The sequence below is a fragment of the Metopolophium dirhodum genome, chromosome 4 (assembly GCF_019925205.1).
Source record: "Metopolophium dirhodum isolate CAU chromosome 4, ASM1992520v1, whole genome shotgun sequence".
In the NCBI taxonomy this organism is placed as follows: domain Eukaryota; kingdom Metazoa; phylum Arthropoda; class Insecta; order Hemiptera; family Aphididae; genus Metopolophium; species Metopolophium dirhodum.
This window is the reverse complement of record NC_083563.1, coordinates 8,658,081-8,674,170: the sequence shown is the minus strand read 5'-3', so window position 1 is coordinate 8,674,170 and position 16,090 is coordinate 8,658,081. Positions and strand designations below refer to the sequence as shown.

Here is a 16,090-nt window from a genome sequence, read left to right as displayed (position 1 = left end):
GTAACTAAACTCTTAGCTGTTCTATACTTATTAAATTTTAGTAAAAGGATTTGAAATAAATCCTTAATAATTCCACGGCTAAATATATTTAGCCATGAATAATTCGTTATTGCATCGCTGAATATCAGATCTTTTTTCCCAATGGTATTTAACCGGCTACCACGATTTCATCGTTTCTGTGCTGATACGCCGTCAGATACGGTGATAGTTTCCCGCCAATTATATTTGGCATCGTGTTGATAATATTATAGAGAAAGTGATACGGGTAAAAGAAAACTAAAAAGTACTTGTCCAACTATACACTCCGGCTAGTAGCCACTTACTTAGCAGTTAGCCCGACTTAGCAACTCTTTTAACAAGACAGTGTGAGCCGTTACTTTTTAGTTTTCTTTAGTGTTCCGTCTGTCTAAAGTTGACAAGAACTCGGGATTCAAGTGGGTCGGATTAATCAGATTTGTTGTGTAGTAAAAGTTTTTGACGTGAAGGATCATTGGATTATCGCGCAGGGAAACATATAACATCCTTACTCAACGAAATCATGCCTAGAAACGTAGAGATCAAAGCTCGAGTCGAAGACTTGGAGGCCGTCAAACAGCGCATTTTAGCATTGCGGTCGAACGCTGCCTATGACGTCTGCCCGGAGCCCACGGTCATGAGACAAAAAGACTCGTTTTTCAATTTACCAGCCGGAAAATGTGGCAAATTGAAACTCAGACAAATGGTAGGAAATATATAATTTTGACTGTAGTTTTTTGAAGGTTTGCACAAACAATCTTGGGGTTTCTCTATTTAAGTGTCGAAGAACTATAAATATATTAAAACAACTCTAGTTATATTATTGTAATTAGATAATATCTTATCCCCAACAATGATTTATTTTTGTGATGATCTTAAAAATATATTCAATTTTCCAAAATTAGAAATGAAAGCTGTTTACCTAAACGACAAATACTAAAACAGTTAGTACTTTACCCCAGCCCTCCAACAAATCAAAAATGCAGAACATTGGGTATGACAGTAATAATATAATATACAATGTAAATTAAAGCATAATAATCAAAAAATAGTTTTAATTGATTAACGATTAATTATTGTATTTGTATAAAATATTACATACCTACTATGGATTTATCATGTTCACAGGGTCTTTATAACGAGTTAATTTATTATGACCGCGAGGAAAGCACTGGACCAAAGTTAAGCTCTTATAATAAATGTCAAGTAAACGAAGATGTAGAAAAAGTACTGACAAATGCCTTGGGTACGTGGGGAGTCGTGAATAAAGAAAGAAGTTTGATCATGGTTGGCCAAACAAGAGTGCATTTTGATAGGGTTGATGGCCTTGGGGATTTTGTAGAACTGGAAGTGAGTTTTTAAATATGATATTAAAAAATAAATTTATTGATTTTAATTATTATTCATCTAGGTAGTTTTGAATGATAGCCAAACAGTTGAGGATGGACAATCAATTGCAGAAGACCTGATGTCTCATATGGGAGTTGAAGAAAAAGACTTGATATCTGTGGCATATGTAAACATGCTTGTTCAAAATAAATCATAATACCTGGACATTTTATATAAAAATAAATAATTTTATTACTATTATGCCCAAAAGTCTGAAGATTTATCAGTTTTATTACTACCAAATGAAATTGAGTGATCACTTTCTTGTAATTTTTTACTTGTTGACAAAGTATCCACTCCATTTGAACGGTCTCGCTGTACAGATGTTTGTTTATGCGGTGAATCAATTATTTCTGTATGTTTAAACAATTGTAAATCAACATTATCATTGTTTTGAACTTCATTGTTAGTGTCAGGAAGAAGCGTGTTTGTTGCATCTGATTCAATTTGTAATTTGTTTACTTTTGGCAATTGAGTAGATATATTAGATCTATTCTGAGAAATGTCAGTATGATAATTGGATTTTTTAATTGGAGACTCAGTTTTTGAACCAACTTTATTTACAGGTGATTCTTTGGACATATAATTTTCTTTAATACTGGACGACAATAATTTTATTGGCGAAATATTTGTAGAATTCGTATAATCCTGAAATTTAATATTTCGTAAGATTTCAGGGCTTGTATCATTTTCAGACTGTGAATTGTTTATGGATCGCCTAATTGATCGGTGATAACCAATCTTGTTGGCAAGCTCTTTTAAATTAATCTTGTTACTGCTGTGTTTTAATGCATCTAAATCTGAGTCGTCTGAAAAGTTTGAACGAATTTTGTTGTATGACTTTCTATTGTCTCTAATTAATTTGAAATCTATGTTATGGCGTGAACGATTTATTTGGAAATTTTTCAAATTTTGTTCTATTTTTGCTGTATTCATTTCTAAAGTTTTTAATCTGCATTCGGCGTCTTGTATTATATCATCTTCTGTTAGATTATCAGACTCTAACACAGTTGTTGAGTAATCTGTAGTTGTTGAAGAAATGTTCTGGTTGGTAAAACGGGTTTTTTTTTTGGAATCGTCAACAAAGCATAGTTTTTTTTTTACATTTTTATTTTCATAGTCTGTTTTAGTTGTTGGTATTTGATGAGTTTTTTCAATTTGTTTTGACAAATTTGATGCTCTATTTGACAATTCTTCAATCCTAAGTCGCTGGACTTTTATAAATTCACGCAACTCGTCATTGTCTTTTTGCAATTTTTTCACCAATTCTCGATCCTGTACCTAAATAAAAAATAATTTTTAACTTAGAAGTAAACAAAATATTCAAATATTTTTAACTAACCCAAGAAGAATCTATTCTTTGAATGTTATCATTTTCTTTTGAACATGCATGCTCAACTTTATTATATTCTTCAAACTTGTCAAGTTTAGATTTTATTTCCCCTAATTGTTTTGCCAAATCAATATTCTGTTCTTGCAGCAGTTTAATTTGACTGGATTCACTAATTTTTGTTTCATTCATGCAATTTAGTGATTCTCTTTTTAACCTGAAAGCATCCACTATAGTAAAAGAATATTTTATTTTTTTATAGGCGCAAGTATGAATAATACTAACATTTTTTCATGCCTTAAAATGTCCATTTCTTTTAATCTTAATTCATATTTTTGATTTTCAATATCTTGTAATTTTTTTTTGTGTTCTTCTTCTGACTTATTCAATTTTTCTTGCATGAACTTTTCTTTTTCCTGTGCCATGAAGTTATATTAGTTATTTATTTATTAATTTTATTAAGATACATAATTGAAATAAAGTTTAGTAAATTAGTAAAATATTTTATAGCATAAGAAATAAGAATTAAATTAAATTAAGAAGTCTGATGTTATTTTAATTCACAACAATAAAAAAAAAGTATCTATTTCTATCACTTTTAGAACATTAAAGCTGGATTCACAGCTATATCATGTATGGGTGTGGTAACTATGATTACAACTGGTAACCATAATAGTTGAGCAGTTGACGCCCTATTTCAACTCTAATAATATGAGAAAAAAAAATACTTCACCTTTAAATTTATAATTTTTTTTATTGTATCATTATATATATTTATCGATGTAAGTTACCAAAAAAGTAACATTTAATCAGAATATTATTTGATTGACACCACAATACGACACACAACATGAAAAGTGTGAACTTGGCTTAATGTCTGTTGAAAGTCAGAGAATATTATAACTTTCTTACAATTAACTAGTATGGTATCTTAAAAATGTTGAAATTTTTTCTATTTCTAAACGATATAATGAACGTTATATTGGGTGTAATGGAAAAAATGCAACGACTTGCCCTCAGAAATATTGTCACATTTAAAATTTATAATAGGTATTTTTACTCTAAAACCAAAATTGGGCAAGTTCTACTTAGACTGCTTAAATGCGGATTGTCCATGTCGTACGTGTGTAAGATGGAGACAACACCGGCGGGTGTGACTCTCTTAATAGTGTCATCCTCTGTAATTACTGATTTAGAAATCAAAATACTGCTGACTACCGAGGACCGTTTTCGTTTTTATTATAAAGTTTAAAAAAATGTAGGAAAACAGGTTTTAACAAGTTGTTTAATTGCTAACAGCTCTATGCTATTAAGAAAATACCAATTAATAAGTACAGAAATTTAGGGGAGGTGTGACGACCTGCCATACCCCCATTGCTACCGGCCCTGGTTATAACAATTAATTAATAATTAAAGTAAATGTAAATACTTTAGTAGTTGTGTGCAGCTAACGTGAGTTTTGGGATGAACGGTAAACATAAAATAAGTATTGAATGAGTAATATAACATTATAGTAAGCATTTAAGGTGTGAACAAAGGTCATTCCAGATTTGCTAATCTAAGTACTTTATGTAACATATGATTATGGCAGTAAGAAGTTGAGCGAGTTGGAATAGGAGTTTGATTACCCACAAAATATTTTTGTTATAAGATAACAGTTTCAGTCATTCATTTATGATTTTAATTATAATATAACTAAACATTCTATAGAACCAAAAGAAAATACAAATATATTATATCTATATAATATATTTATTATTTATATACTTACTGTTAAAGATGTTAGCTTTTTTTTTTGTAGATACCTAACAAAAAAAAATTAAAATTTTATGTTGCTATTTAAATTAACATTTCTCACTTACTTCAATTACATTAATTAATTGATAGAGCTGCTGTTGTTCTAAACGGAGCTGTTGTGTGGCATATTCTACTTCTTCTTTTTGAAACAAAAATTTACTATCACGAGAATGAAAATGTGCAGTCAGCATTTGTTCTACATCCGCAACTTTTTCTACCATTTCCTTGTTCTGTCTTTCTAGTTTTTTTAAGTGTTCTTTGTACTTAGTTTCTTCTTGAGCATTGATATTTTGATGGTACCTGGAAATTAAAATTGATAAAAATAATGTCTTACAATTTATTAAGTATTATTACTTTTTTAATAATATTTTCAAAGTATTTTTCTGTCCTTCTTTTAAATTGAATGAACTCAGGATGTCCTCGACACTTACAAGCCAACTATTTAATCTATGTTCAAAAGTATTACTCTCAATGTTATTAGATTTGTTTGTTTCTTTACAATTTTGATTGATTTTAACTTCATTGTCTTGACTGTAATAATAGAAATTATTAATACATGTGATAAACAGTTTACTTTTTATAAATGTGAATATAATTTAACTATCTGGCCAAAGTGAAGAGGATTTATATTTTGAGTTTTGATAAGGCTCTCGCCATTTTAATTTTTCAATAATTATGCATCTACTGACCAGTTATTAAATTAAAATTGTTTTACATTTTGTTAAAATAATAATTATTATAGTGTTAGGACACCTGAGATTATTTTTTAAAGTAGTCATTGATTTGAATAGGCAAGCCAACAATGAATGAACTTGTTTTTCATTAAAATAGTATTGGCACGTCAATTCGATGATATCAGAATTCGGTTGAATGCCTAATGCTTCTAAAATATCCTGAACATCATTTAATTGAAAACTAGGCTTGGTGACTGGAATTTTTCGAGTGCTATCACCCAAACGATTTACATAGGAAGAGAACTCATGTAAATTGCCCAATAACGGTACCTAGAAAAAAATTGTACTTTTAGACGAGATGTAACGCAATTATTTTATAATTTAAGCTTTATAGTGTATGTGTGCAATATCACAAAAAAGTCAAAACAAAACCTACTTCCGTAATGAACACGGACAATGTGAACACATTTTCTTGGTTCATCAGAAAATCAGCAACTAAGAGGTTGATGGCCTGAATCTTTGGAGAGGTGACGTTTCTTTTGTTAGTGTTCCACGTAGAGCTGTTTTCCAGAGTAGTGATCATCTGTTCTCTTATGTGTGCTCGCAGATTGTTAATTATCCCTTTATCTTTAAACCTTTAGATGCGTAGAAACAAACAAAATAAACAAACATAAATACCAATCACATAGGTAGGTGGTAGTAATTCAGTGATAAAAATGGCATACCATGGGTAAAATTTACTTTGAATATCTGCATTTTCGGCGCCGGTATTGTGAGAAGTTAAAAATTCGTTTTTCCACTTATCAACGTCCATAGTGTGGTAGATATAGAGTAAGTTAGACAAGTATAATAATATTAACAGTACCACTGCAAACTTGTAGATGAGTTAATAAATTTAATTTTTACCTCTCTGCCTACTTATAAAGCTACATCGTAAGACGCAATTTCATATAATATAATATAATAGAAAATAGTACTCTTTTTATTTAGATAGCCACTAGTTAGAAGCCGATGCTCAATAGACATTAGCCAGTCAACCAACTCAGTCACTCGCATCAGCAAGAGTAATGTGTATTCGGCAATGAGCTTGTTAATTCGTACCTTGTAAGTTGTTTTTTAGAAACTGTAAAAAACCATAAACAAAAACATATTCGTAACGAAGTGCGACTACTTGATAGTCGATAAACTGATAAGTGATAAGTATATGTTATCATGTCTTTAGTTTTTATTCTGTGGTCTTAGTAGTTAACTTCAGTTGTTACATAGAAATATAGAATAGAGAGCATATTGATATCTTAGTACTTACTACGTATTTCTGCCTTCTGGTTTGTTACTTGGTAGTAGCCAGTTGGTTATAATTATGATGACTCATGAGTAGTTGGTAGTTAATGTTTAGCATGAAGATTTTTTATAATATATTTATGTTTTTTAGATTCTTTACAGATCTTGACGATCATGAACTATAGGTCTTACTTAATGGACCGGAACAGGATTTAAGATTTGTCATAATGATGCCTAATAATTCATTGAATAATTTATTACGACCTGAATAATAGCACAACATAATAGTAGACAAATTTTCGTGAACAAATCGAGCGGGGCATAATACAATATTTTAAATAATTATAAATATGATTGTACAGTTGATTGGCTGTATGAAATATTACCGTACGATTTATAACGAATAGGGAAAATAAACCATACGAATAGAAAATTTTGTAAAATAATGAAAGTAAAAATAAAATTATCAAATGTTGTAGTCAAATAATCTCATAATACACGAGGCACGCAGATGTCCCTGTAGCGCAGAGGATAGCGCGTTGGACTTCTAATCCAAAGGTCGTGGGTTCGATCCCCACCAGGGATGAATTGGATAAATTTTTTGCAATTTTTTCCGCGTTTTTTTTTCTCAAACTATAATATAGCTTACTTATCAATTATTAATTTTTATATTAATGATATTGTTTTAATTAATTACAGTTGTAAAATGATGATCGTATGGTGTGGTGCAACTACATTACACCTGTATCAGTAGTGTCCAGTAAGTTGGTACCTATTGGCTATTGTACCTAAATCAGTCGCTTATTTACTCACGACAGAAACTATTATTATATTATAAGTAATTTAATAATTATTTGTTTGGAGTGTTTACTATTTTGACATGCACAAGTGACCCATTATCATAATAATAATAATATAATCTAGCGGGGCAGCTAATTGAGACTTGAGTGGTGATAGACCGTGTAGTGTGGGACATCATATCGTTTTTTTTTTATTGAAAAAAAACATGCATCTATGGGATTCTATAAATTTCTGATATGTATTGGTGTAAGAATTTTAAATGAGATGCGATTATGCGATGTATTATAAGTTGTAATCTAATATATAAAACTCGTATTAGTGTACGTACTCCTACGTAACGGCTCGACCGATTTTAAATTTTAATGACATTTTTGGTAGGTATGAGAATAAGTCTAAGTATTTTTCACCCTCCTACCACCAACCGTGGAGGTGCTCAAACGGGAATTTTGAGATTTACGGTGGACATTTTTGTTTATAAATGATTGATATTGGTTATAGGAGAAATAACTAGTAAAATTAGTATAATTAGTATTTATTTATTATTGGTTACCATTGGTTATTCGGTAGTCAGGTCCATAAATTATTAAGATCAGGTACAAGCTTGCATGAAATTGAATTTTTGAACATTGCCTATACCAAGATGGATGACGTAGTCGGATTGCCTACCAGGGTGGCTGAGTTGCACTTACTGCAACAAGCAACACCCAAAGAAGTTGAACAATCATAATTTTTTTAAGAATTGCCATTTGTATGGGCAACAAAGTGCATGGAATCAGTTAGTATATTAATGATAAAACCACAAAATATGTATACCTATATGAGCGCAAATGGTGTTTGACGATGGTGTTAAAACCTACTCTAGTTAGTAATATATAAGTTTCTACTTTCTTCCAATATCGAAATATTCCTCGTAAAATCAAGAACTTCGGCAACCATCATCAATATTATAATCGAAAAATCAAACGCATTAAATGCACTAATGACAATTTATCTACTCATGTTTCCGTTATTTTATTTTTTTATAAATATTTTCGATTGTCGATAATTTGATGATTTACATCCCTATAGACCTATATAGTTCTATCCCTTTTGATAGCATTTTGGTGTCTTGAGCACGCCATATTGTTGATACGAGTTGTCCTAAGTATTAAGTTACGACCTATATAATTTCATATTATACTCGTACGACTTACATATCGTGTAGCTTTTAGTGGATATTGCTATTTGCTATTTTATTTATGTGCGACTTAGGCGTGGACTGTTTTGCATTTGTTGCGCGAAAGTGAAACTCACGTAGCTAGTGCAAGTGTTCGAGTTAAAATAAAGTTTCTAAACAATATATATTATATACGAACAGATAAAAAAGTTACAACTATTTTTATCCGTTTCAAAGTAAAATTCAATTTGGTGCTCAGATTTTCGTTTTATATAACATTATGGTTTCGAGTACCTATAGGTATACCTACCTACCTACGGTGAATTGGCCACTGCAGACAGCAGTATTAAATCAGTTAAAACAATATGAAGTTTTTGTGCTAATATAGAATTTTGAAATTGAATTTTCTTTTTGTTCTTTTGTTATACATTTATAGAATTTAATTTTTAAAAGCCGTAAGTGGAAATTATTGTTTATTTTTATGTAAAGTATATGAATAACGTTGCATTTTTTTTTAATTATATACAAAGTAGAAAGAAAAATACTATTTTAATTTTTGAGATTTCATCGAAGTCAGATATCTATTAGCTAGAATGGTATTTTAGATTGCCCAACATTTTTATATGATAATGTTACATATATCGATGAACCACAGTAGTCACATAATTCAATCACAATATGTATGTATATATACTGTAAATATTCAAAGTTTTCCAGCAGTTTTAGTTATATTTAAATTTAACCATCAATAAACAATGACTCAATGGAAATTATTAATGAACCATTATATTTATTTTGTGCGCCTAAAGTTTCGAAATTGAATAATTCACGAACTCCGAAAACAAACCCATATTTTAATTTCCTATGTTATTTCACAAGATTAATAAAATAACATAATAGATTTATATTAATGAAGTATAATGTTTCGTTGTGCAATAAAATTCACCAACTCCGTAAAGATTTACGCTTGCCGAACAGACACACAATTACAGTCTACAGTATAATATGTACAGCAAAGATGGTCGATTAAAGGATGCTATATTGACACTTAATACCGTAGACAAAAAAAAAGAAATTCGCCTATTAATTAATAATTAATATACTTATATATGATCTTACATAGGTGATTATTTATCAACTGAGGAATTAGTGCACTTTACGGGACTCATTTTTGACACTAAAAACAATAATATGGTGAGATCAGAATATTTTGTCGGGAAATGTAGGTAGTCTTTTAGTAATGACTGCAAAAATAAACTTTACGAGACGAACATAAATTCATGATTCACGTATTAACATTTACCATTGAGTGCACATATAGTATTGGGTATAACAGTACCAAACTAAAAAAAAAAGAGGGCCTTGAGTAAAGGCCAATTATATTCATGCACGGATATTATAGAACTATAGAAGACTATGCTATTGCAGCATAATAATATTTATAATATTTAGGGTAGACTGGGAGGTATTTGGCCCAGTATTCTGCAACAATAAACTCCCAAACCCATTTTATTCCGGCCTTTCTTTTTTTATCTATTTCAATTTCTATTTCTTTTTCTACTGATACCTTATGTGCATATTTTGATCACATTGCTATTATAATTTGCTATAGATTAATATTAAAACATGGAATTTCTTTTGTATATTTTAAATGGGCGAATATGGATGTATTCTTGATTAATTTATAGTACATGCCTAGGTATTTCACACTAGTTGTTTCTTTTCATGGAAGTGATGTACATGTACTCTGCTAATACCTTTTTTGAAGAAATTGTTTTTAAATCAAACTAAAAATAAATATAAAATGTAGGTATGCATTATACTTTTATTTTGTTTTTAACCGACAGCATTCAGCAACTGAATGACTAAAACCAGGTCTATCGTTAGTTTGTTGAAAGTTTCTGCCTAAACAAAAATGTTTGATTTTCGTTTCTGTCAAATCTAGGTTTTACTAAATTATACTTTGATAACCATTTAGAATTACCCAGGTACCACCAAGACTACGAGGAGGTGGTTCTCATAACCAATAATTGTGTTCTAAAATCTATACAGTAACTATAACCTAATTAATACAAAAAGTATAAAGGATAAATATAATATTTAAATACTACAAAATAAAATCAACATAGGTACTCGTTTTACTAATTTACTAAAACATTATTGTCATCAACATGAATAGTTGTGGTTTCGACAAAATAGCGATACTATAAAATATTTATTTGTATCGATTTGTATGCAAAATTAAATTTAAAACCTTCAATTAAAATCATTAGTTTTTCATGTTTACAATTTACAAATTCCATTTAAATAAAATATATTACCTATGTACCTATTTATTTTCAATTTACACGAATGTAATCAGATTACATATCATGCGTATTGCGTATAATGTATAATATACATTGTCACCGTTAAATACGCGCCCGATAGTGTACACAGTACCTATACAAATAATGTTTTTATTTTCACAAAAAGCTTAGATTTTATATTCATAAAAAAATTTATATTTTTCATAGTAACACACATTTCACATATGTATACATTAATTTCGTGGTAACTGGTAATATATATGAATTTGATACAGGCTGTTCAACTGTAGTCTGTAGGTACTAGGTATATATCTATACTCAATAATATTATATAGTATATTATACACAAGATAACAACATGACGTAGACAATACATTCAATTCCCTATATCACCAACATTTGTTAAAACATAATATATATAAGAAAAGTTTCGTAACAATTACTTTGAATATTCCAGGAATCACGAACAATATTAACAGTCATTTTAATTGGAATACATTTTTTTATTTGAAATATGGTCCGTAAATTAATTTTATATTAAATTTTTTTCTAAAATATTATGCTTCATACCTATAACGAAAAACCTAAATAGTTTTTCTTCGTTATGGACCGCCAGTTAATAAAACATTTAAATTTCTCTCATCATCATGCATATACCTATCAAAGAAGTTAAATATTCTGGGTCAACTGTTTTTTCACGTATTTTCAAGCTCAAAGTATTTTAGGATTCGTTTTATATTAAATTGGGTTCCCTCTAGAAAAGTACCATAACAAGATTTAGTAGGGATTTAAAAAAGTGTACAAAGCACAGTATAGGTTTTGAATACTTCTCAATTACTTGTTAGTTTGAAAAAGGTTATTTTATTCTAATATTATACACGGGTTTTGTGCTATATGTATAAAGCTCTTGTGAAATAGATACATATTTAATTTACTGTCTATACATAGACATATAGTGCTACAAAGTAATTACCTATATATAAGCATGCTTACAGACTACAAGGTGTCATAAATACATTTTAAATCCGAGCAAATAGAACTTGAATATAATATGTCATTAAAAACTTTTAACATGTTTTAAAAAATATTATATCTAATATTTACTTTTATTATTTTTATTTAATCCGTAGTTTATAAATAATGTTTTAGTTCTATAATAATTACTTGACATCAAAACATCAAAATAATGAACATCATTAAAGAAATTATTGGTTCCTCACTACGTTAAATAAAAATTATCGTTCCCGATTTTATTTAGAATTCAAATTCTTGAAACGGTATAAATAATATTCTAAGAGGCTGCCTGTTACAAATAAATGTTTTAAAATTTTTTTTTAAATATAGAATGTATACGACACGACATACCTATAGATGTATGTTAAATATAATTTAAGGCGTTAAAAATGGATGTTGGTCAGTTATCACTTACTCATACTCATAAGTTTGCAAATGTAAGCATTTAAAATGAAAAACATCTAATAAACAATATACCTATAGTTATACTCTAAAAATGTAAAGTTAATAGGGGAAAAAATACTTGGTTAAAAATAAGTTATAACTTATCATACATAAAATTATATAAAAAATTATATATAAAATTATAACCATTATTATTATTATTTTATCCAACCAAAATCTAGACAACAAATTAAAAGAAAAAAATGAATATAAGCAATTTGCAGAACATATTTACTCTGTCAAATTGTTGTTTCTGTCTCAAAGTCACAAGAGAATTAAACACTTTTTGAAGCGTTAAAGGGTAAGGTAACTCCATTTTACCCTCACTTTACAACAATTTTCGCATGTAGTCATAGATTTAAAATTCTCATAAGGCTTCAGGTTATAGTTTCTTTATTTATACTAATAGATTTTAACGTACTTATAAAATCAAACGTTTATGTAAATGCCATAGATATAAGCCATAAGCTTCAAGAGATCTTTGTTTTGGAAGCTTTGATTCATAATAAAACCGTTCGGTAACGCATAATCTAAAACACAATATGTAATTTAGTGGCTCGGAGAATACGTTTCTCGTGGGATTCGAATTACCTTACCATGCGTGATTGTAAAAATGATGTGTGCTCTTGGCAAACTAATTTTAGGGACAGCTAAAAGCTCAACAAGTCAAATGCAGAATTCTGAGATAAAAATTAAGTTATAACGGTTTTATCGACATATTTAAAAATGATTCTCATAAATTATTTTAGTGTGATATAATAAATTGTAATTTGCGTATGGCTAATTTAACGATATCAGGTTAATTAAAATGTTTGGTATGCATAATGAAAAACCGAGGAACTCGCTTCTGCTGCATCATAGTGTAGTTTGTCATTGATTAGGTCACTGTAATGATGTGTTAAATTTAAATTTAATGATAGATCGTTGCATACGAAAAACAATAAATCCTGATCGGATACGACATTAGTGGCTTTATTTCTAAGGCTATTTTATCATACATTTATAATTCTATTAATCATTTAATTTTATTAGTAATACAGTAGTTTGAACGAATTGTTGCCAAAATAAATAGCATATTATATTATATAATTACGGTGATTATTATAATATTATTTCATAATATAATACATTACTATAGCTGTTATTAATTTAAAAGTCAATATCAACGTATCGTATAATGTCATGGATAGGTTAATGGTATTTTAAATAAAAATACATTTAACTATCTTGAACATGTCATTGTCCAATGTGTATAGTAAATAATAATATACTTAGTAACGAAAATTTTCAAATCACTACGCATAATATTTTTTGAATTACAACAAAATAACAAAAGTTGTTTGAGGGAAAGATCTTTATTTTTAGTTTAATAGCTAGTTAAAAATTAAAAATTTGAGCTTCAAATGCTTATAAAATGAAATTTTGTCCATTTATTTTTGATATTTTTTTTAACTGCTGCTGCTGAAAAAAAAAACATACGAGGAAATAATTTTTCATATTATATGATAAAAACTTAGGTTGAATCGAAAAAAAAAATAAAAATATGTTGTTGATTTTATCTATGCACGATATACCTATATATTTCATATATTCAAAAAAATCCCAAATAATTTTGAATATTCTATAGCAACGAATAAAAACACTATACTTTGACTACTTAAGCTTTATTCATTAAGTATCACTATAATATTACGATAGCCGGTCGCTTACTCCAGTAAAATTTCTATTAATATAGACGATCTAAAGATATTTCATAAACTAGTCATAAACTACTTTTTGTAAATGGATATCTTATTCAACTTTATCTCTAATGAGTCTAAACAACTAGAACGTGTTACCTGCATTAAAGATCTAGGCTTTAAGTCTTCAACAAATTTTAGTTTTAGTCCTCACTTCGACATAACTGTCTATAGAGCATTTAAAATTCTCGGATTTATCAAACGTAACACAACATTATTTTAGTCAGCCAAATGCTTCATCTGTTCCTTATATTTTTCCGTTGCTGCAGGAAAGTGGATCGGCAGTCCGGTCCGACACTCCTACATAGCCGAGGACTACGTCTTGAACGTGTCCAAAATACATTTTTGAACCACTCTCCTTTAATATTGAATATTCAGCACAAACCCTCTGAGACATGACTGTACCAACTTAAGACTACAGATTCTTAACATTACTATACGCTAGCCTCATCTCGCCGCGATAAAGCAGTCACAGGGACGAACCAAAGGAGGGGTCATTTGATTTTCAGTCGGAAAAATGGAATTTATTTTCAGCTGAATTAAACCATTTTTTTTAAGACGAGGAAAATAAAATAAAATAAATTGTTTCAATGTTAATATTGCTTAAACTCAATATTTTCGTAATGAGTTATGGAGCGGATTCGCAAAAGTACAGCGATTTTCGTACAAATAAATAAATGTAATAATTTGTAGCCTTTTTTATTCATTTTAAATATAAATAATTATCAAATAACAAATAAATTGAACATACCATACATTAACATTCAATTAGAAACTCACAAATACTAATACTGTACTCACTTAAAAAAATTATGGCAATCACTTATTTATTATTTTATAAATTTAATTATTCAAATAAATATCGCAACTAAGTTTTTACATACATACGTTATCAAAATGGATAGCTTATTGACCGACTACAAAACACCGACCGTAGAAGATCCCGCCTTTTGAACGTGCAATATAAAAGTGAGCCCGGTCTCGTTTTTCCCGCATAACAAAAATAGACACCAATAATTGAAACGCGTAAATACACTTACACTAAACCGGTCAAAATGCGCATTCCTTCGTATGACGCACTTTAATCAATTGCAACCAAACTTTTTTAATTTCGGTTATACAGGCCGCAAAAGAAACGTTGATGTATGTTTGATGTTGTGTACAAAACAAAACCGATCTATTGTTCGATCTTTATTAATAATTATTATTATAACAAAATGGTTTTATTTTTTTCTTTCTATATATTTTTAATTTTTTATCATTGGGCCCCCTATTATGGGTTGGGGCCTTGGGCCCGTGTGTTTAACACACGCAACACACTCGGTTATTGCGGCACTGTGAAGAAAGCTGTTTCTTCGGCGACGGCGGCACTCTAGCTAGGTTTTACCGGAAGAGTCAATGTTTACACGTAAGTTTGTTATCATTTTATTTTGGGGCTTATATTTACTTTTTAGACTTTAATTAAATATTTATTGCCACGGACAATCTGTTAACTAGGTGACGTAGAAGCATTTATACGTTTAATCCAAAAAGCGCAATGTATAAAATACGCAATACCGAACAGTCCAAAGGCCGTCTTCGTTTCACCACGGCAAGTTTAATACGTATACCTTTTTGCATATACTATACGCCGGCCCATTAATAGGTACTCTATTTATTGAAATTTGTACTTATTTGTTTATTCGTTGTTGCATATAAATTACAAAGTGACTATAACCCCAATCGAACGACTGGAATAATTATGATATCAACGGCACACGTAAACTCGCTGACGGAAAATTTACTAATTATTGCTGAACGCATGGACATAATAACGAAATCGTATACAAAGCCGTGTCGGTACACAGCACATTTGCACAACAATACATAATATTATATTAATACACAAATACATATTTTGTTTTTATACAATGGAACCTATACCTACAGTCGGAATCTACGACAGTCTCACACTCTCCCGTATATGGTACAACCGAAAATACCTTTAGTCTATACACAAGAAAATTAACAAGCGTAATGTAGGTAACATAATATAAGCAAACTAAAATAAAAAATAGCAAGGTATTAGGCAGGTGGCTTAAACCATAGAATCATATTTTTATATTAAAAAATGTAAAATTCATTACATAGGCGTCACTACG

At 29.4% G+C, this 16,090-nt stretch overlaps 2 protein-coding genes and 1 non-coding gene across 3 annotated transcripts; 2 read left to right on the top strand and 1 right to left on the bottom strand.

Moving 5' to 3' along the window:
* The first annotated feature begins 538 nt into the window (after positions 1–538).
* LOC132942943 (uncharacterized) lies at positions 539–1,666 on the top strand. The gene is made up of 3 exons (XM_061011661.1): positions 539–721; positions 1,144–1,365; positions 1,427–1,666. Exons 1-3 carry the CDS (start codon positions 539–541, stop codon positions 1,559–1,561), a joined length of 540 nt encoding a protein of 179 aa, XP_060867644.1. The 3' UTR covers positions 1,562–1,666.
* LOC132942942 (centriole and centriolar satellite protein OFD1-like) lies at positions 1,603–6,378 on the bottom strand. Its single transcript, XM_061011660.1, has 8 exons — positions 5,931–6,378; positions 5,642–5,840; positions 5,285–5,535; positions 4,886–5,062; positions 4,597–4,831; positions 3,020–3,150; positions 2,747–2,951; positions 1,603–2,685 (listed from the first exon to the last, which is right to left on the bottom strand). Exons 1-8 carry the CDS (start codon positions 6,017–6,019, stop codon positions 1,603–1,605), a joined length of 2,370 nt encoding a protein of 789 aa, XP_060867643.1. The 5' UTR covers positions 6,020–6,378.
* A 621-nt stretch (positions 6,379–6,999) lies between these two features.
* Trnar-ucu (transfer RNA arginine (anticodon UCU)) lies at positions 7,000–7,072 on the top strand. The gene has a single exon. It is a non-coding gene; the product is annotated as a tRNA-Arg (tRNA).
* Positions 7,073–16,090: the final 9,018 nt, after the last annotated feature.